General features: G+C 38.0%; 1 protein-coding gene across 6 annotated transcripts in view; it reads left to right on the top strand.

Annotated features, from left to right (window-relative positions):
• Positions 1–1,036: 1,036 nt before the first annotated feature.
• The window catches only part of SENP6 (SUMO specific peptidase 6), a 114,167-nt gene continuing 92,964 nt past the window's right edge, over positions 1,037–22,239 (top strand). For all 6 annotated transcript variants that reach the window (XM_027057390.2, XM_053222560.1, XM_053222563.1 and 3 more), the window contains exon 1: positions 1,037–1,300. In XM_027057390.2, coding sequence (XP_026913191.1) covers positions 1,249–1,300 — 52 coding nt within the window. In that variant the 5' untranslated portion in view covers positions 1,037–1,248. The remainder of the gene's footprint in view (positions 1,301–22,239) is intronic.

Here is a 22,239-nt window from a genome sequence, read left to right as displayed (position 1 = left end):
TTGTAAGGCAGGGTATGGGTTTTGAAGTCTCAGGCACGTATGACAGGATTTTTTTTTTTTTTGTACACTGTCATCCAAAATGTACTGTAGACTCTTCCTTGATAAATTATTTTGAAAGCTTCTTTTAAAAATGAAGACCACAAATCATTTTCTTAACATGTGGTTGCCCTACTTCACTCTACCTACGCTCTTCAGTTGACTATGGTTTCAATTCTAAGGCCTGGTCAAAGAAAGGAACTTCTAACATTTTCTTAGGCAACTGTGGTGCCACAGAACCCAAGCTCATCACCAGCCTGGCTTAGAAGCGCTCACACACCAGGTCTGCCATGGGGCCCTCGGCGGTCGAGACTTTTTTTGGACGAAACGCGTCCAGGCCAAGTCGGCGCCGCGCAGGGCCCGCTCCACCGAGAGCCACGGCGTCTGGAGCCTCAAGTCGGTGTTCCGTGCGGCGCCGCAGACCGTTCTGCCCGCGAGCCGAGCCCGGGCTCCTGAGGGGGAGCGGCGCTGGGGGCGGCGGCGTCGCGGTGGGGGCGGGAGCCGGGCGGCAGCTCCAGCGCCCGTGGGGGAGGAGCGGCAGCGGCGGCGGCTGGAGCTGCTGTGGCGACGGACGCGAGGCGGTGGCAGAGGAGACCCACCCCTGTCCACATGGACAGTCGCAAAGGCCTCCGCTGATGCATTCACGCCTGGGCGGGGTGGGCGGACGGCCGTAGCGGCGGCGGCGGCGGCAGAGGGAGCGAAGGGCCTGGGGGCGCCTGACGGTCGCCGAGACCTCGCCGCCCCGGCGCGGCGGCTGCGGCCATTTTACGGCCCGGGACGAAGGGAGGTGTGTTTGTGTGCTCGCCTTCAGCCTCTCTTCCTGGGTCCCGCGGCTGGGGAAAGCGTCTCAGGCGGCCTGGGTAGGCGGTGGATGGGGAGTCGTGGGCCGAGAGGAACCGGGCCCGGGAAGCGCCGTCGCCGTCGCCGCCGCTCGCGTTCCCCCGGAGGGGCCTGAGGAGAAGTCCAGGCCGCGGGCCTTGCCACCCGCCAGCCCGCGGCCTTGCCACCCGCCAGCCCGCGGATAGGCCCGGGAGCGCCTGGCCTGCTTTTGTGTAGGCCCATCTGGCCGTGGGAGCGCCGCCCCCCTGACGGCCGAGTTCTAGGCCCGCAACCCTGCGGCGGCTACCCTCCTGCGGCGCGGCCCCTCATCCCGGCAAGCGCGGCGGTGGTGTGGGCCATGGATTAAGAAGGAGGCGGCGTGGGAGGAGGAAGATGGCGGCTGGCAAGAGCGGCGGCAGCGCAGGGGAGATTACTTTTCTGGAAGGTACACCTATTTCTGCCCTTGCAGGGGGTAGGGTGGGGAAAATACAGGGAAGTGTGGCCCTCCTGGTCTCCGGATATTCAGTTGTTCGCACAGGGTGGGTTTGGGGGCGGCAGAGGTACTGGGGGGGGGGGGGGCGGGAGCTGCCCGGGCGATGGCTGGGAGGGAATGTGCTGCGAGCGCGCTGGGTTCGAGTCCGCCGGTGCGAGGAGCTTGGCTGGGGGCGGACATGGCCGAGAGGGCGCGGGTGGATACCGCTGCGAGCTGGAGTTGGTGGGTGTCCCTTGAGAGTGCACGCGTTAAGTCTTTGACATTTTAAATTTTTTGGTGGTGGCCTAAAGAGGAGAGCGGATGGCAGTCGCATCTTGTTTGGTGTTGATGGAAAGTTTCAGATTGCTAAGGTTGGGTGAAATTGGGGGCCAATCCTAAGTAAGGAGGGGAGAGGTAGTTTTACTTGGGTATGTTTCATGTACGCTCTCTGCTCTTTCTGTTTCGCAGAGCTTCGGGCTTCCTTTTGCATCCAGTATTCAGATTAAGTCTGGCCATGTCTGATGTTCTTACGAAATGTTTTGCTAAAGATATTTTATAACATAATTTATCTGAAAATATAGAACGAGATTCACAATGTCAATTTGGGGACGGTCACCAAAGCTAATAGACAAAGTTTGGGTGGTTCCATTTTTATTCACTTGTGAGGGAAAGCCAAACATTTGTTGTAGGTGGACTAAGTCTTAAGAAAAGCTGCATGTTATTGTTGGGAATGGTGGTAATGGGTTACAATATTGGTTCCTTGCCCATATAAATACGGACTCTCAAATACTGATAAATCCGTTGTGACTGTGGACCGGGAACTTGAGTGTTTGCATTGCTCAATTTGAGTATGGGTTCAGTGTTTATCCCAAATTGAATATAAATTGTTTATAATATAAACATGTTTAGAAAAATGAGCTTACTGTGCAGTGATTGTTAAAAAGGATTAGCTGGATACTTTCACAAAGTTGATTTTCATATACAAGATAAGCAATCTTTAAAAAAAATAATTGATCAGAAACATTTCTCAATTAAGAAAATATATCTTAACTGTGGTGTAGGTATTCTGTAAGAGGGTGTAGAGGGATAGGTATTGCCTTGTTTATGGTTTTATTAACAGCACCTGGAACAGTGCCTGGACTACAGTAGGTCCTCAATATTACTCTGAACAAATAGGGTCTAATAGAGGTGGATAGGGAAAGAGATCTTAATTTTCTTAATTCTTCCTTGAGTATAGCAAAGCAAAAAAAACAAAAACAAAAGAAACACTTACATGGCTATGCAAGCCAGCCTTTATTTAAAAGTGATGGGAGTTTTGTATGGGATTCCTAGTGGGAAGATGTGGAAAGCTTCTTTCTGGGTTCATTTCATATTACCTCTGTTTTACCTCCATTCTTGTTTGGGCAGAATAGGTATCTATTAGAGGCCGAGAGTGGTGCAATTTGTGTTACAGGTGGTGTTGTGTGCTGTTATTTTTTTGTTTTGCTATTGGAACCTCCAAAGATGTCTTACTGTTACTGATGCTTACTTAGAACATTCAGTATGCAGATGATTGATTATATTTTTGTACTTAGGTAACTTTTGGACTTCTATAGGCTTCTGGTTCAGTTTAAGTTCTAACTAGATGAACATAGGAAGGATGGAAAGAGCATAAATACAGCCAACAAATATTGGGCTGATTGTGAATTTCAAGCTATCGCTCTTAGTTGGCTCTAACTTAAGGGTCTAGGAATGTACAGTTATAATAATTTTGAGTTTCACCTTGTCTTCAACATTCTCATAAGGAAAGCAAATGGTAACTTGTTTAGAATATGAGCATAAGGGAAAGCAAGGATTTCAGTTTCTCATATCTGGTTTTCATATATTGTACTGCATTAATAAATAAGTAAAAATCCATTTAGAATAATTAAAAAAAAATTTAATGTTTGTTTATTTTTGAGCGGGAGAGAGAGGCAGAGTGCGAGCAGGGGAGGGTCAGAGAGAGAGACAATCCGAAGCAGGCTCCAGGCTCTGAACAGTCAGCACAGAGCTTGACTCAGGGCTTGAACCCACAACCGTAAGATCATGACCTGACCTGAAATTGGACACTTAACTGACTGAGCCACCCAGAAGCCCCTAGAATAATTTTACTCCATGTTTTCATAAAGTTCCCTTTTTCACTTTGTTCATGTCTACTCAGACCTGACGACCTACATAAAATGTCCCGCTGCCACACATACAAACCCATGGTATTCCCTTATTCTGTTTTATTTTTCATAACACTTACCACTTGATAAATTTGTTTTTCAATCTTATTAAAATATAAGCTCCGTGAAAATAGTGACTTTGTTTTTTCACCATTGTATTTCTTACTCTTGGAACAATTTGTTGTTAATGAAATAAACAAGGTGGTAGCAGTGTGATAAAGACAGGAATATACAGAGCAATAAAGGAGTGGAAAAGCTATTTTACATAATATTAAAATCAGTAAACTCCCTCCCGAGGAGGTGACACCTGAATTAAGGTAACATGTTAACTATAGGACACTTCAGAGTATGGCAGAGAGGATGATGCCTGTGAAGTTTTGAGATGCTGTATGGTTCCATTTTTGAAACAAAAAGGAGGTCATTATGGCTGAAATGTAGCAAGCAAAGGAGAGAATGATAAGAAAGGGAGGCAGCAGATCTAATATTCAAGACGAATTTTTATTTTATTGTAAGAAGTGGGAAGTCATTGAAGAGTTTGGGGCTAAGGAGTGTCATGATATGATTTATCTTTTTAAAAAATCACTTTGGGTAGAATGAATTAGAGTAGAGGAATAGTAAAAGCAGGGACATGAGTTAGAATATTGGAGTAGTCTAAAATAGAGGGGTTAGAATAGATAAAGGGTGTTAAGAGGTACAAACTTAGATTATAAAATAACCCACAGAAGTGAAAAGTAGAGCATAGGGAATATAGCCAGTATTACTGTAATAATGTTTTATGGTAACAGATGGTGACTACATTTGTAGTGGTGAGCATTGAGTAATGTACAGAATTGTTAAATCAATATGTTGCACACCTGAAACTAATATAACATTGTATATTAATTCTACTTCAGTAAAACCAAAAGAGGATCTTGGATTAGAATGGTAGCATTGGAGATTGGGGAAGAGTGGGTAGACTGAAGATATGTTTGGATGTAGAAGCTTACAGGGCTTCTTGGTAAATTGTATATTGAGGATCAGAGAATGGGAGGGATCATAGATGACCCCCAGGGTTTTGGTTGGAGGTTTTGGGAGTTAATTCCATTTACTGAAATGGAGGAGACTGGTAGTAGAGGAATGAGAAGTTAATAGTTCTGCTTTGGTTGAATTAAGTTTGAGATGCTTATTTGTCAATCATGTTCTAAATTATGTTTTATTTCCAAAGCGAGAATCATACCCCCAGACTAACAAGCCTGTTTTATTTCCTTATAATGAAGTAAAATGTTAATTCTATTTCTTTTTCTGACTTCATTAGAAAAAAGGAGACCTACTGGCTACTATTGTACTTAATTTTTTAGTATAGTATCACACTGAAATTACTTAAGATTTAATTAGGACCCAACTTGTATTGAACTCTTTTTTCTCTCTGTTTCTTTCTCTTCTATTAACTTAAGGTTGTTTTATACCCTTTTCTACTTGTGATAATAGCATGGCAGGATTCTCTTTTCCTTCATTCATTCACCAGGTATTTATTGGACAACTGCAGTGTTGTAGGTACTATGCTGAGAGAGGCACAGTGTTGAAGGGGAAAAAGAAGTGGTTTCTCCATGGAGTTTCCAGTTGAGTGAGGAGAGTTGATGGTCACATAAACACACTTGTAAAGTTACAGCTGTCAGGTACAACAAAATAAATTATTCATAATAACAAGAATTTGATTTAATTAGGGCATTTTGAAGGATGAGTAGGAGAAGGAAAGGTGGGAAGGATTTCCAAGCTGAGGAAATAAAATAGAGAAAGCATGACATGTTTAGGGAACTAAAAGGATAGTGTGGTACTGGCAAGGAGAGTGGTACAAGATGAAACTGGAGTTAACATTATCAGATTTGTTCCCAGAAAGGTCATTGGCTACCACATGAAAAAGGATGCTTTAGAGAAGAGCAAAAGATTATCAGCAAGATCAATTTAGGGCAAAGGTGATGGTAACTAGCTTGTTCTTGTTTCTTCCTCCTCCTCCTCCCCTTCCTCCTCCTCCTCCACCTCCTCCTCCCCCTCCCCCTCCCCCTCCCCCTCCCTTTCTTCTTCCCTCCCTTCTTCTTCTTCTTCCTCTTCCTCTTCCTCTTCCTCCTCCTCTTCTTCTTCCTCTTCCTCTTCCTCTCCTCCTCTTCCTCCTCCCCCTCCCCCACCCCCTCCCCCACCCCCTCCCCCTCCCCCTGCCCCCCTTTATTTCCCCTGTGGAACCTTTAACAAATCTACTTGCTCTCTCATTTGTTCCTTTTTTTTTTTATACTACACTTACTCAAATAGAGCTTTTTTCTCCCTTTTTTTTTTCCTTTTTCTTACCAACTAATTGCTTCACCATTATTTACTTCCATTTTTCCTGGCCTTACCTTTTGTGTACAAACACACATATACCTACATAACTACTTTGTTTCCCTTTTTACTTTGGGTCCAACTCCTTTTGTGGACTTTGACCACTAGCTTGAAAAGCCTGATGCTGAATTATTGCTCTTTTGCCCTCTATACCAGCAAAATGTATTAAATCTCCAAATGAAAAATGTTTTCTATTTTCCCTTAACCATACTTTTATTTTACATATAAGTGTAATTCAGAACCCAATCAGTTTGTCAGTTTTACCGAGAACTGTAAATAAATACTTCATAGGATCTCTTGAACTAAAGCACAATTTCTTCTAAATGATTGGCATTCCATGAATATGAGCAAGGTCTTTAGTTTCCACCTGCTAAGTGGAACATACCACAAAGTTATCCATTTAGCCCTGTTTCTTTTTCTGTTGATAGGACTACTCTTAGAAACTGCATCACAGTATCATTCCTTATTTACTCCTTACTTAAGTGTGCTTATTTCCTGGTTTTATCCCAGTTGAGTTGATTTCATAAAAGGTATTTTCATTAGAAATGTAATGAGAGTGTGAACTCAGAGACTGGATTGCCAGGGTTCAACATTTGGCTCACCACTTTTGTGTTTTCATATCTGTGAACCAAGAATGGTAACTGAAGTTACCTCATAAACTTTCCATGAACATTAAATATGTTAATATGTTTAATAGAACAATTCCAGGCATATAATCCTGAGCACTATGTGTTACTTGGTATTGCTATATTGATTTTCTTAGCAGTCAGAGAAAAAGAACTTCCTTTTCTTGCTTTCCTTCTCTTTCATATTGCCTTTGTTTTTATTTGAATTCTAGTTTTTACTTTTCTTTCACTTACTACCTTTCTTTTTCTAGGTATTAGCTTGTTGTTTTTGGATTTTATTTTATTTTATTATTATTATCTAGTAAGTAATCTCTACACCCATCGTGGGGCTCAAACAACTCTGAGATCAAGAGTTGCATGTGCTACCGACTGAGCCCACCTGGCGCCCATTAGCAGATTGTTCTTGATATTATAGTCAGAGAGGAAGGAGGAAATGGAATTATATAGTCTACATGTCTACATTTCCATAAGTTGATTGTTTCTGTTGCCATTACAAAACTATGTTGAGTATTTGAGGAAATCAAGAGTTGTAGAGGGGTTATATGATCTAGAACAACTTGGTGGGAAAATCAGAACTGGAGCTTGGCACCTGACATATATAATCTTAACTTCCTTCAGCATTTCCTTCTCTCTTCCTTCCCTCCTTTCCTTATCCCTTTGCTTCCCCACTCTTCCTCTTTCCTACTTTCCCTTTGAGAGGGGTCTAGACAAGAGAAGGAAAAATAATAGGGAATTATGGGGAATTATCAGTTATTGAAAAAGCGGCACTCTAAGAGGACAAGAACAAGAGCCACAGATCTCTTAAGGCTTAATTTCAGGAATTTCCCAGTCACTTCTGCCACATCTATTGGCAAAAAATGTCACAGAATCAACCCAGATTCAAGGGGAGGGAAGTAGACCACCATTCAGTGCCAAGAGTGGCAAAGAATTTGCAACCATCTTTATACAGCCACCTTTCTTCTCCCATTTACCGGGTATGTATATATTTTTTAATTCTTTTCACAAAGCCAAAATATTGCTTAAACTTGAAAATGACAGTTCTTACGAGATCCAAAAGTTTCTAATTTCTTGGCAGTTGGAAGCTACAGAAGATGGAACAAAGTAGGCCACACAATTTGTAATTTGTTTCACAGGTATAAAGAGCAAAATAAACAGTCATTGGTTTGACTTCTCTTTGATCAGGGACTGATTCAAGAATTTCTGAATCCAGGTAAGCGTAAGTAAGAAAAGAGGAAGAATGTTAGGAATTTTTCTTTCCTTTTTTCATTCACTTGGTGATGTTTGGGTCATGCTGGAGTTGTTATTGTAGTCTTTTTCATTTTCATTACCTGAACTCTTAGAAAACATGGTCACACTATTTATGGTATTAAAAATTAAGCACTATCTCCGTACAAAACACAACAGTTAATATACAAAGTCAAGGACAGCAGACTATTAATGATCATGATTATAACCCACTTAACTTGTATACTTAAAGTCCTATTGCTTGGAATGATGCAACAATGGATGGTAATCTGTTATTATGAACCACAAATTATGATTGCCAACATCAGCTTAAAAAAAAAAAAAAAGACAACAAGTATGGAAGGTAGATAATCTATGCAGTATCTGTTTGATATTACAAATGGTTTTTCTTTAGCCCTATTCTTTGGATTATCTTGGGTTTTGTACTTTACATAATTTTCTGCATCCATCACCAAAAATTAGGACCCCTTTCTCCTGAGGATACAGGACTTTCATTGCTAAAATTGGTACAATCATTGGGGTCACATGGAGACGTTTAGACATTCTGCCTTGTCGCAGGTTAACAACAATTACCTTGAGGACATCTGAAGCTACAAGCTTGAGTAGCAATACAACAAACCATATTCTGATCTTGCTTTTGGAGGTTTTTGGCTATTTCAAATACATTTCATGTTTGCTTTTTAGTATGGTCCCCCCCCCCCCATATTAACTGCATTATAGTCTTTGAAATAGAGTAGGGAGAACAACAACAAAAAAAGCCAGTGTGTGTGTCCAGCATATAGTAAATTCACTTCTTCATTTTTTGCAAAGACTGAAACCAAATGGCAATCTAATGAAGAGCTAGAAATTCCCTGAGACCTGTTTGTAGACTATGTAATAACTTTGTTGTCTTTCCTCATTCAAAAATCTGCAAGCTTTCTACCCCACTACCTCCTGTATATGAATCTGCCACTAAATTGTGAAAACATGGTGAAGATACTACCTCTTCACCATCATGACCTCTGTTGACTCTGCCTCTATAACTCCTATGACCACTGTTTGGATGAAGTGGGATTCCAAATATTTTGGCATTTGATCTTTCTTCAGCCTAGGTTGGTCTCCATTCTATAATATCATAGGAGATTTTATCAAAGAATGATTTAGTTTTGTCATAATAGCGATTAAGTCTGGGAGTCTTCATCAGCATTTCCTTCCCAGTTTGAGTACCAACTCTTGAGTCTCCTTTGTCTTCACCATTTACAAGCTTTGCCTGTTTCTCAAGTTTACCGTCTAATTTAAGTTTTCTGTCAGTTTTTTCCTTGTTGAATTATGCATTTCATGTTCAGAATTAAAATGTCATTGGTCCATCTCCCTGGATACTGAATTCCTCTCTTACCCTGATGATCTTCTCACCTTTCTTTGGCGCTGTTTGTCTCTTACAGTCATTTCTGAGTTGTTCATTTCCTGACTTTGGAACTTTGTGTGCATCAGCTTGAGATAACTGAATTTTTAGAGATAACTGAATTTTTTCCATCTTGTAAAGATAGAACCACCTGTATTACTTTGGGATAAGATACCACTGCTTGATATTTCTGTTCTATAGAAGATCAAGGAGCTTCCAGAAACACCAGTAGCACCAAACAGCTGCCTGATAAAGACCTTGGACAGAACTAACCGTATGCTGGCATCCTGCCAAAAGGTCCGTAGAAATCCACTGAATGGAACAAAGAAGTAGATACACAAAGAATACTGAGCAGTAGTAGCTCCATCCCGATTCAAAGAGTATGTGGTTTTGGTGACTCCTGAGAAATCTAATTTAATATCACTCCCAAGAATATAATATATTTAGACTTCATTTTGAGATAGTTTTGGATAATCTATTGGTCTGTTTTCTGTTCAAAAGTACAAAGGCTTTATAGATTAAGGATTTGAGAAAGTCACCTCAGCTGGGTGATTCTTCCTTACATAACATATGTCCCTGGTCTGGAGGTTCCAAGATGGCTTCATTCAAATGTCTTGACTCTAGTAGATGTGGAAAGGTGGACCCTTCTCTTTCCATGTAGTGTAAAGGCCTCTTCACCTGGTCTCTTCAGCAGGGTACCTGTAACATGGTGCTTGGAGCTCCAATAGAACTGTCTTTGGAGGATCCTGACAAGTTCTTAAGAAAGACTGGGGCGATAGTGCTACAGAGCCACCTGAAATTGCTTTATTGAGATTTTCTGACATTGACATTTAATTCCTCTTTATATTTTACTGCTTTTACATTTGTCAGTTGCAGAAGTTTCAAGTTTAAAAAAATTATCCTATTTTTCATTATTGTAAAACGTTATGGTGATAGTTTAAAAGTTATTAGGAAATATTTTATATCTATGTGAAATATGAAGAATAGTATAGCAAAAACTCATGTTCTGCTTACTAGCCGAAAGAAAACATTACCAGTATAGTTGAAGCTGGGGTAAACCCTATCGTTTTTGCATCCTCCTACCTCCAGGGGTAACTACCATTCTTAATTTGGTAGTTATCTTTCCCATGCATTTCTTTGTACTTTCCTCTTTATGTATGTATCTCTAAACTGTGTGTGTGTGTCTGTGTGTGCGCGCGCACCTGTAAATTATCTTGCATGTTTTAGAATATGAGTTATGTTCTGTATTTTTCCGCAACTTGCTTATCATTCTTACAGCATTGTTTGAGGGATTAATATTGATAAGAACTTCCATTTTCATTGTCAATTAGTATCTCATAGTATGGATATACTACAGTTTATTTATACATTCCCATTTGTAGAAGTTCAGGTTGTAGCCACCTTTTTATTATTACATACATTGCTACTATGTATACCTTCATATGTTTCATATTGCTACTATGAAATCTTTTAAAAGTACATTTCCTTGTGCACGTGTGTGTGTGTGTGTGTGTGTGTGTGTGTGTGTGTTTCTGTAGGGCAGAGGTCAGCAAACTTTCTGTTTAAAGGGCCAGATAGTAAATGTTTTTACACTTTGCAGTCTGAACACTCTCTGTTCCAATTACTCAATGCTGCTATTTTAGTAAGAAGGCAGTCATAGATGAGACATAAGTAAACAAATGTGGCTGTGTGCCAGTAAAACTTGATGGACACTCAAATTTGAATTTTTTTATAATTTTTATGTGTTATGAAACATTGTTTTGATTTTTTTTTCCCCTTCAACCATTTAAAAATGTTAAAGCCATCTTAGCTTTTAGGTCTCATAAAAACGGGCAGTAGTCCATATTTAGCTGGGCCATACTTCACTGACACCTGATCTAGTGTATCCCTTAAGCGATGGAATCATTGGGTCATGTACAGTTCCAGCTTTATGTAGATATTGTCAAATTGGTCTCCAGAGTGGTTTGATTAACAGTTTTTAAATTTTCCAGTTTATACACATCATCACCCACTTCATAATGTTTGATGTTTTAGTTTTTGCCAGTCTGATGGGGTTATCAGATGGTGGTTTTAATTTATAATATTCTGGTCTGTAGTGAGATTGAGTATCTTTATTGCTCATTAAAAAACATATATATTCCTGGGTGCTTGGATGGCTCAGTCCGTTGAGCATCTGACTTTGGCTCATGATCTCATGGTTCATGAGTTACAGCCTTAGGTCAGGCTTCACGCTGATAGCAGGGAGTCTGCCTCCAAGTCTCTGTCTCCCTCTATCTGTGCCCCTCGCCCACTAGCACACACTGTTTCTCTCTCTTTCTCCTTCTTTCAAAAATAAACATTAAAAATTAAAAAAAAAATACTCCTTGTTTATTGAACATTCGAAAAATATTGAGTGCCACGCTGGAGCTAATCCCTGTTTTGTGAGCTTCGGGCTCTTGAGTAAAGTAAACAAAATATACTATGAGTTTCTTTTTGTGCTTTTGTTTTGTGTGTATGTGTTTCTCTTCTTAATTCATTCATATCTTCTGCCTAAAATAGGCATTCTCTTGGAATTTTGGAGTTCTATATTATATACTCTGGATAAAAAACTTTCGCTGAATTTATGGATTAAACATACATCTTATGAAATTATTACTTATTTTTTAATGAATAATTTTATAAACAGAATTTTTTATTTCTATTTTTTATTTATTTTGAAAGACAGTATGCATGCAAATAGGGGAGGGGCAGAGAGAGAAGGGGGTAGAGAGCGCTCCCAAGCAGACTCCGTGCTGTCAGCGCAGAACCCAATAGGGGACTTGATCTCACAAACCATGTGATCATGACTGGAGCCGGAATCAGGAGTTAGACACTTAACAGAGTGAACCACCCAGGAGACCCTTGAACAGAATTTTTTAATGTAATGTAGTCATTTGTTGTTTTTTTTCCCAATGGCTTGTGCTTTTCGTGATGTAAGAAATCCTTTGGTCTTATTGGTCCTTTGTATTATAACTTTTTTGTTTTATTAGTTTTATGGCAGCAGGAGAATGCGAGTCAGGTATACAGGCTGGGTTAACAGAATTTGGAAGTGTATTTATAGTGTATATATTATGTTTTCTTTATACTGAAAACGTATTTTAAAGACTTTATTAAGTATTTGTAAGTCTTATATTGTAAGGGATTAATATCTAAAATATATAAAGAACTCCTACAACTCATTACCAAAACCCCCAAATAATCCAATTAAAAATGGACAAAGGGCTTGAATAGACATTTTTCCAAAGAAGACATACAGATGCCAACAGGTACATGAAAAGGTGCTCAACATCATTCATCATTCCACTTCTGGGAATATATCAAAGGAAACAATGTCAGGGGGGAGATGGATGGAGGGATGGGTGAAACAGGTGATGGGGATTAAGGAGTACACTTGTGATGAGTACCAGGTGTTGTATGGAAGTGTAGAATCACTATATTATACAAGTGAAATTAATATTACACTATGTAAAAATTTAAGAAAAAAGTACCAAAAAGATAGCTGCACCCAGCTGTTCACAGCATTATTTATAATAGCCATGACATTTAAAAAGCCTAAGGAATGGATAAAGAAATAGTCATATACATACTTATATACTGTGGAATATTACTCAGCCATAAAAATCAAGGACATTGGCAATTTGAGACAACATGTATGAACCTTGAGGGCATTATATTAAGTGAGAGAAGTCAGAGAAAGACAAATACGGTATGATTTCACTTATATGTGGAATCTTAAACAGATCAGATTTGTGGTTATTGAGGCAGGAAGTGAGGTGAGGGTTGGGGACTTAGAGAAGGTGGTCAAAAGGTACAAACTTCCAGTACTGAGGATTTAATGTACAAAATGATGACTCCAGTTAACATCTGTATGGTATTTTTTTTTTAAGTTGTTGACAGTAGATCATTACAAGAAAAAAGTTCTCATGAGTTCTCTTATGTGATGAGTTGTCATCACCAGGAAAATAACTTTTTGTTTTGTATCTCTATTAAGTGTTGGATGTTAACTGAACTTATTGTGGTGATCATTTCACAATATATGTAATTCAAGTTATTATGGTGTACGCCTTGAATTTATACAGTGTTATATGACAATTACATCTCAGTGAAATTGGAAAAAAAAAACAAAACAGGCTTTTTTTTTTTCCCTAACCATGCAAAGTATTTACTTATTTATTTTTTTAAGGACTTTTTTTTAAGAGCAGTTTTAGGTTCACAGCAAAGTTGAGAGGAAGGTACACAGATTTCCCATGTACCTTCTACTCCCACATGTGCATAGCCTCCACCCATATCAATATCTCCCAACAGAGTGGTATATTTGTTACAATTGATAAACCTACATTGGCACAGCATAATCACCCAAAGTTCATATATATAGTGTAATTCACTCTTGCTGTTGTATATAATTTGTGGGTTTGGAGAGATGTATAATGACATGTATCCATCATCATAATATCATATGGAGTATTTTCAGTGCCATAAAATTCAGTGCTCCACCTATTCATTCTTTAAACCTGCCTCCCCCAAAATACTCTTGGCAAGTACTGATCTTTTTACTGTCCCCATAGTTTTGCCTTTTTCAGAATGTCATATAGTTGAAATCATATAGTATGTAGTTATGCATTTAAGTTTTCTTCATGTTTTTTCATGGCTTGATAGCTCATTCCTTCTTAGGGAAATAATATTCCATTGTCTGAATGCACCATAATTTATCCATTCACCTACTGAAGGACACCTTAGTTGTTTCCAAGTTTTGGCAGTTAAAATAAAACTGCTATAAATATTTGTGTGTAGATGTTAGTGTGGATGTAAGTTTTTAACTCCTTAAATACCAAGTTAAATACCAAGGAGTGCATTTGTTGTATGGTAACAGTATGTGTAGTTTTGTAAGAAATCCCAAACCATACCATTTTGTGTTCCCACTAGCAATGAGTGAGAATTCTTTTTGTACATCCTTACCGGCAGTTGATGTTGTCAGTATTCCAGATTTTAGCTATTTTAATGGGAGTGTTTTTCATTGTTTTAATTTGCATATCCCTGATGACCTATGATGTGGAGCATCTTTTCATGTGCTTATTTGTCATCTCTATCTTCTTTGGTGAGGTGTCTGTTAAGGTCTTTGCCCTGCCCCTTTAATGTTTATTTGTTTATTTTGAGAGAGAGAGCATGCATGTGTGCAAGTGGGGGGAAGGACAGAGAGAGAGGGAGAGAGAGAGTATCTTAAGCAGTCTCCATGCTCAGGGCAGAGCCTGACGTGGGGCTTGATCTCACGACCTGAGCTGATGTCAAGAGTTGGATGCTCAACCAGCTGAGATATCCAAGGCCCCTTCTTTTAAAAAAATTGTAGAATAGTTGACACACGGTGTTACATTAGTTTCAGATGCATAACATAGTGATTCCACAAATCTATTATGCTCACCACAAGTGTAGCTACCGTCTGTCCCCATACAATGCTCCTATGGTACTATTGACTGTATTCCCTGTGCTGTGCCTTTTATTCCTGTGATTTATTCATTCCACAATAGAAGACCTGTATCTACTCCCCTTCACCCATTTTGCCTGTCCTGCAACCCTCCTCCCCTCTTTTGGCCCATTTTTCTCCTCCTCCCCCTTCTCCCCCCTCCTCCTCCTCCTTTTTTAACAAGCAGGAGGGGCAGAGAGAGAGAGAGAGAGAGAGAGAGAGAGAGAGAGGGACAGAGGATCTGAAGTGGGTTCCGTGCTGACAGCAGAGAGCCCAATACTTGGCTTGAACTCACGAACCACAAGGTCATGACCTGAGACGAATTTAGCCGCTTAACTGACTGAGCCATCCAGGTGCTCCTTGGCCCATTTTTAAATTTGTTTTCTTTTTAATGACTTTAAGAGTATTTTGTATATTTTGGATACAATCCTTTATCAGATGTGTGTTTTGCAAATATTTTCTCCCAGCCTGGTTTGTCTTCTCATTTTCTTGATGTTGTCTTTTGCATAGCAGTAGTGCCTAATTTTAATGAAGTCCAGCTTATTAATTCTTTCATGGATTGTGCCTTGGGTGTTGTATCTAAAAAGTCATTGTCATACTCAAGGTTATTTAAGTTTTCTCTTATGTTACGTTGTAGGAGTTTTATAGTTTTCTATTGCAATCCATTTTGAATTAATTTTTTTGAAGGATGTGAGGTTTGTGTCTAGAGTCATTTTGTTGCATGTGGATGTCCAGTTGTTTCAGCACCATTTTTTTGAATAGACTAACTTTTCTTACGTTGTATTGCATTTGTTCCTTTGTCAAAGATCAACTAATTATGTTCACGTGGGTCTGTTCTGGGTTCTCTGTTCTTTTCTACTGATTTGTCTATTCATTTGCCAACACCACACTGACTTGATTACAGTAGTTTTATAGTAAGACTCAAAGTTGGGTGGTGTTAGTCTTCCAGATTTGTTCTTCATAAATACTGTGTTGGCTATTCTGGGTCTTTAGCCTCTCCGCATAAATTTATAATCTGCTTCTCACTATCTACAAAATAACTTGCTGAGATTTTTATTGCAATTGCATTAAATCTGTAGATAATGTTGGGAAGAATTGGTAACTTGACAATATTGAGTCGTGCTATCCATGATATTTAGTTCTACTTTGATTACATTTATTGGAGTTTTGTAGTTTTCCTTATAGCTCTTGTACATATTTTGTTAGCTTTACAGCTAAGTATTATATTTTGGGGCATGCTAATGTAAGTGGTATTGTGCTTTTAATTTCAAATTCCACTTTTTTATTATTGGTATATTGGAAAGCAATTGACCTTTTTGTATTAATCTTATATTCTTCAGACAGTATAATTGCTTCTTAGTTGCATTTTTTTTGATGGATTATTTTGGATTTTATGTGGAAATATCATCTCTGAACAAAGTTTTATTTCTTCTTTCCCAATCTATAGCTCTCTTTTTTCCTTCTCTTGTTTTATTGAATTAGCAAAATTTCCAGTGCATTATTGAAAAGGAATGATGAGAGGTCATTCCTCCCTTGTATCTGATCTCAGTGGAAAAGCTTCAGTTTCTCACCATTATGTATGATGTTGGCTGTAGATTTTTGTAGATGCTCTTTATTAAGTTTAGGGAGTTCCTCCGTATTCCTCGTTTACTGAGTTTTAAAAATCATGAATAGGAGTTGAATTTCATCAAGTGCTTTTTCTGCCTCTATCGATAGGATTGTATGACTTTTCTTTTTCAGCCTATTGATGAAATGGATTACATTAATTTTTGAATGATGAACCAGTCCAGCAAAGCTGGGACAAATCCCATTTGGTCATGGTGCATAATTCTTACACATTGTTGGATTCAATTTGTTAGTAAATGTCTCTATCTGGTTTGATGCTAGGTGCTGTTGGTCTCATAGAATGCTTCTATCTTCTGAAAGAGATAATAGAGAATTAATACAATTTCTTCCATAAATATTTGGTAGAATTCACTAGTGAACCCGTCTGGGCATGGTGTTTTCTGTTTTGGAAAGTAATTATTGATTACGTTTCTTTGATAGAGGCTTATGTAGATCATTTGTTTCTTTTTGTGTGAGTTTTGGCAGCTTGTATCTTTCAAGGAAGTGGTCCATTTCATCTGGGTTATTAAATTTGGATGTGGAGTTAATACTATTCCTTTATTCTTTTAATATCTATGAGATCTGTAGTGATGTTCCTTTTTCATTTATGATACTAGTGATTTGTGTCTTCCCCCCCCGCCTTTTTTTTTTTTAAGTTTATTTATTTTGAGAGGGAGGGGAAAGAAAATCCCAAGCAGGCTCCATGCTGTCAGTGTGGAGCCCGCTACAGAGCTTCATCCCGAGAACCATGAGATGATCAACTGAGCTGAAACTAAGAGTTGGATGCTTAACTGAGTGAACCACCCAGGTATCCCTGTGTTTTCCCTCTTTTTAATTAGCCTGGCTGGCAGCTTATGGATTATATTAGTCTTTAAAGAACCAGATTTTGGTTTTGTTGATTTTTTTTTTTGATTGATTCCCTATTCAGTTTCATTGATTTATGCCCTAATTTGTATTATTTCTTTTCTTATGCTTCAGTTTTGAACTGCTCTTTTTCTAGCTTCCTAAGATAGAAGCTTAGGTGATGTAGTTGAGATATTTCTTTATACATGCTTTCAGTGCTATAAATTTCCCTGTGTATACTGCTTTCATTATATCTCTCAAATTTGGTAAGTTGTGCTTTCATTTTTATCTAGTTCAAAATATTTTTAAATTTATTTTGAAGTTTCTTCATTGATCCATTTGTTATTTAGAGGTGTTTTAACCTTCCACGTATTTTGGAATTTTCCATTTGTTGATTTCTAGCCTTTCACTTATAGATTTCTAGTTTAATCCTGTTGTGATCTCAGAGCAGACGTGTGATTTCTGTTTCTGTAAATTTGTTAAAGTGTTTTATGGCTCAGAATGTAGTCTGTCTTAGTAATCGTTCCATGTGAGCTTGGGAAAAATGTGTATTTTTGTGTTGTTGGATGAAGAAGTGGTCTGTAGATGTCCATCATCTCCAGTTGGTTGGTGGTATTATTGAGTTCAACTTTGTTCTCAGTGATTTTCTGCCCACTGTCACAGTCCATTTCTAATACAGGAATGTTACAGTTTCCAATTATTATAACAGGTCTTCTGTTTTCTTCTTGGAATTCTATTAGATTCTGCCTTATATAGTTTAACACTGTTGTTAGGTACATACATATTAGGGATTGTTATGTCTTCTTTGAAAATTGACTCTGTTGGGGTGCCTGGGTGGCTCAGATGGTTAAGCATCCTACTTCAGCTCAGGTCATAATCTCATGGTTCATGGGTTCAAGCCCCTCATCAGCCTATGTGCTGACAGCTCAGAGCTGGAGCCTGCTTCAGATTCTGTGCCTTTTCTCTCTCTGGCCCACTTGCGCAGGTGCGCTTTCTCTCTCTCAAAAATAAATATTAAAAAATTAAAGAAAATTGACTCTGTTAACATTGTGTAATGCCCTTCTTTATGTCTAATAACTTTCCTTGCTTTTACATCTGCTTTGTCTGAAAACATAGCTACTCCTGCTTTCTTTTGATTATTGTTAGTGTGGTGTATCTTTCCCCATCTGTTTACTTTTAATCTGTATGTGTCCGTTTGTTTATTTAGTGTCTGAAGTATGTTTCTTGTAGATGGCATATGGTTGGGTCTGTTGTTTGATCCACTTTGACAACTCTGTCTTTTGATTGGTGCACCTAAACCATTGATGTTCAGAGTGATTATTGATGTAGTTGGATTAATGTCTACTGTATTTATTAAATTTTTAAAAATTATTTTTTTAATTTTTAAAGAAATTTTTGGAAGTTTATTTAGAGAAGGAGAGAGAGAACACACAAGCAGGGGAGAGGCAGAGAGAGAATCTCAAGCAGGCTCCACACTGTCAGCGCAGAGCCCAACGCTGGGCTCTAACTCAGGAACTGTGAAATCATGACCTGAGCCAAAATCAGGAGTCAGGCGCTTAACTGACTGAGCCACCCAGGTGCCCCTGAACAGTATTTGTTACTGTGTTCTGTTTGTTGCAAAGTATTTGTTTTGTGAATTATATTTATGATTTTTAAATGTTGATTCTTTTGGAATAAACTCTGCTCGATTAGTATATATTTTTCTTTACATATTACTGGATTTGATTTGCTGATATTTTATTTAGGATTTTATATTTGTCTCCATGAGAGAGTGGTAATTTTCCTTCCTTGGGTGTCATTGTCAGGTTTGGAATCCAGATACTCTTTACTTTGCGAAGTCAGTGCAGGGTATTTCCCCTTCTTTTATTTTCTGGGAAAATAAATGTGTTGCTCTTTCTTAAAAGCTTGAAAGAAATTACTATAGGGGCACCTGGCTAACTCAGTCATTAGAACATGTGACTCTTGAACTTGGGGTTGTAAGATTGAGCCCCATGTTGGAGGTAGAGTTTACTTAAAAAATAGGACGAAATTACTTACTGTGAAATAAAAATAACCTGTTTAAAAAGTTACTAGAGAGGTCTTTTGGGCCTGAATATTTCTTCATGGAAATATTTGTAATAATTCAGTTTCTTTTATTGATGCAGCAGTGTTCAAATCTTCTTGTGTCAGTTTGGTAATATTTGTGCCCTTGTAGGTATTTAGGTGTGTTTTCTCTAATCAACTAAGTCAGTACCTCCCCATCCATCACGTTTTCATCTTTCAGTTTAGTTACATCTCTCATGTACTGTTATCTCCTTTTTGCTTTTCTTTTTGTTCTTAAGGGTTTCTACTTTTTCTCCTCTCCTTCCTTTACTGTCATTTTAGTGAAGCATATGGAGAAAAATGCATTTATTTGATTTGTGATACTTGCTGGGATCTCTTCTTAACCTTTATCTCTTCTTCCACTTGATTTTGTAAGTGGAGTTTAGTGGACATAATTTTCTATTCTCATTATTACTAATATCAGCTATAGCAGGATATTGAAATGTGAAATGCTCTCTAGGACTTTTAAGGATTTAAGGTTTTGCTCCTACTGTAAGTTGCCCTAAACTTATGTTTTAAAAATGTGTTTGTTTTTTCTAACTTATTTTTTTTTATTGGCAGTAATCACTTTCTCGAGGTTATTGTTCTTTTATTTATACATTTAGAGGTTCTAATCTGTTGATTGTTCTTTCATTTATACATTTAGAGGTTCTAATCTGTGGATTGGGAAATCATATGACTAGATGTGTCAGAATTGTGTGTTTAGAACCCTAGTTCCTTTAGTGCATAAATAATAAACATTTCTTGACTTTTCGCTGCCTCGTGGCCTTTTTGACTAACTTGCCTAGTTGATGGATACTAGTTGCTCGATTATGAGTCTTCATTAGCTTAGAAATCATTATAGTTTAATTACCTTTTCTGTCTTGGTAGCATAACTTTCACCTAACCATCTTTTTTTAAAACAGGTTCATTTTACTTTTGATTTTTTAATGTTCTTTTTGGGGAATAATTTTAAATTCATAGGTTTCGAAGATGTCATAGTTTCTATATACTATTCATTTTTTCTTAATGTTGGCACCTTGTATGATCATAGTACATTTGTTAAAAACTTGGAAATTAACATAACTATAATACTATTACCCAAACTACAGACTTTATTTGCACTTCCCTGGTTATTTCACTAATGTCCTTTTCTTATTCCAAGGTCCAATCCAGGATACCGCATTTTGATCGTTACATCTCCTTAGTCTCCTCTGATCTATAATAGTTTCTTAATCTTTCCTTCCTTTTTAAAAGCATACTAGTCAGGTATTTTGTAGATTGTTTCTCAGTTTATCTGATGTTTTCTCATGATTAACTGGCATTATGGGTTTTTGGGAAGAAGACCACAGAGCTGAAGTGGCATTTTCATCACATCGTATTAAATACTACATCCTGTGAATAAGACATCACTTTTGATTTTAACCTTAATTATCGCTGAGGTAGTGATTGTCAGATATCACTGTCAGTTGACTTTTTTCCCTTTCTGTAGTCGATGCTTGTAATTGAGTTACCAAGTCCAGTCTATACTGAAGGGAAAGGGAATTAAGTTTCATCTCTTATAGGAAAGAGTTTGTGCATATATCATTTGGAATTCTTTTTTAAGGAAAGTATGTCCCTTTTTCCCATTTATTTATTCATTCAGTCATTTATGTCAGTATGACTTCGTGAATATTTGTTTACTTTTGGGAGTTATAATTCAATACTGTTGCTTATTTTTGCTAAAATTGTTTCACCCTTGTTCAACTATTGGGAGGTTCAGTTTGGCTCCTGAAACCTTTTGATATTCCCCCATCTTTTTTTTTTGTGTGTGTGTGTGTGTGTGGAAAAAGAACCTCCTTATTTCCTAGTATACAGAATATTCCAGGTTTATCTTGTATTTTCCCTGCCCCATCCTTAGAATCAGTCATTTCTTCTAGGAGCCTGAGCTCCGTTTATTAGAGAATGATATTTAAAAATCAGGATCTGGCTGTAAGTGTACTTGTTGCCACTAGGCTGTCACTGCTTTTTAGACCTCTCAGAGAAGAGAGCCTTAGTTCTGTATACTAACCCATGCTACAAGACATGCCTATATTTGTTCTTTTACCTATCTGTATATATGTCAAACAAATATGGATTCATACTGATATCTCTTTCTCTAGTACCATTAGAATAAACAGAGTTCATTCTGGTTTTCTTTTCTGTTGCTTATTTGTAACCTCTTTCTCTGACAGGGAGAAACCTTGCATCCATTATACACTATTATTTGTCCAACCCCAGTATACATGTAAAGAAGTTTCAGATTTGCTCATAGTGACTTCTTCCTTCCCATTTCATAATTTTGGTTGTGAACTCCTATTCTTTGAAACTCTTTTTGAGGCTGTATTGAAATTTTTAGAGAGGATTTATATTTGATTCTGTTAGTCACATAGAGGCTTTTTGCAGGGTGGGGCTTTAAAAAATGGTTTTTTATTGTAGCAGAAATATACATAACAAAATTTACAATTTTAACCATTTTCAAGTGTACAATTTGGATTGTCATTAAGTACTTTCATATTGTTGTACAATCATTACCACCATTCATTTCCAGAACTTTTTCATCATCCCAAACAAAAACCATATGCCAATTAAAAAAATAACTCTCCATTCTTCTCCTTCTCCAACCCGTGTTAACCTCTGTCGCACTTTCTGCTTCTGAATTTGCCTATCCTTGATACCTCATATAAGTGGAGTCATACAATATATGTTATTTTATGGCTAGCTTGTTTAACTCATTGTAATGTTTTCAGGGTTCATCCATGTTGTAGCATGTATCAGAATTTGATTCCTTTATGGCTGAATAATATTCCTCTGTGTGTGTATGTATATGCATATATACACAGAACATTTTATTTATTTATTCATCTTTTGCTGGACATTTGAGTTGTTTTCACCTTTGGCTATGTGATTAATGCTACTATGAATGTTGGTATGTAAGTATCAGAGTCCGTGCTGTCCCAGTTATTTTGGGTACGAACGTAGAAATGAGATTTCTGGAACATAGGGTAATTCTGTTTAACTCTGAGGAACTGCCGAACTTCCCATGGTGGCTGCACTGTTTTACATTCCCACCAGCGATGCACAGAATTTCCAGTTTCTCCACATTTTTACCAACACTTACT

The sequence above is a fragment of the Acinonyx jubatus genome, chromosome B2 (genome assembly GCF_027475565.1).
Source record: "Acinonyx jubatus isolate Ajub_Pintada_27869175 chromosome B2, VMU_Ajub_asm_v1.0, whole genome shotgun sequence".
Taxonomy (NCBI): Eukaryota; Metazoa; Chordata; class Mammalia; order Carnivora; family Felidae; genus Acinonyx; species Acinonyx jubatus.
Note: the sequence above shows the minus strand (reverse complement) of the source record. Positions and strands in the feature narration are given on the sequence as shown.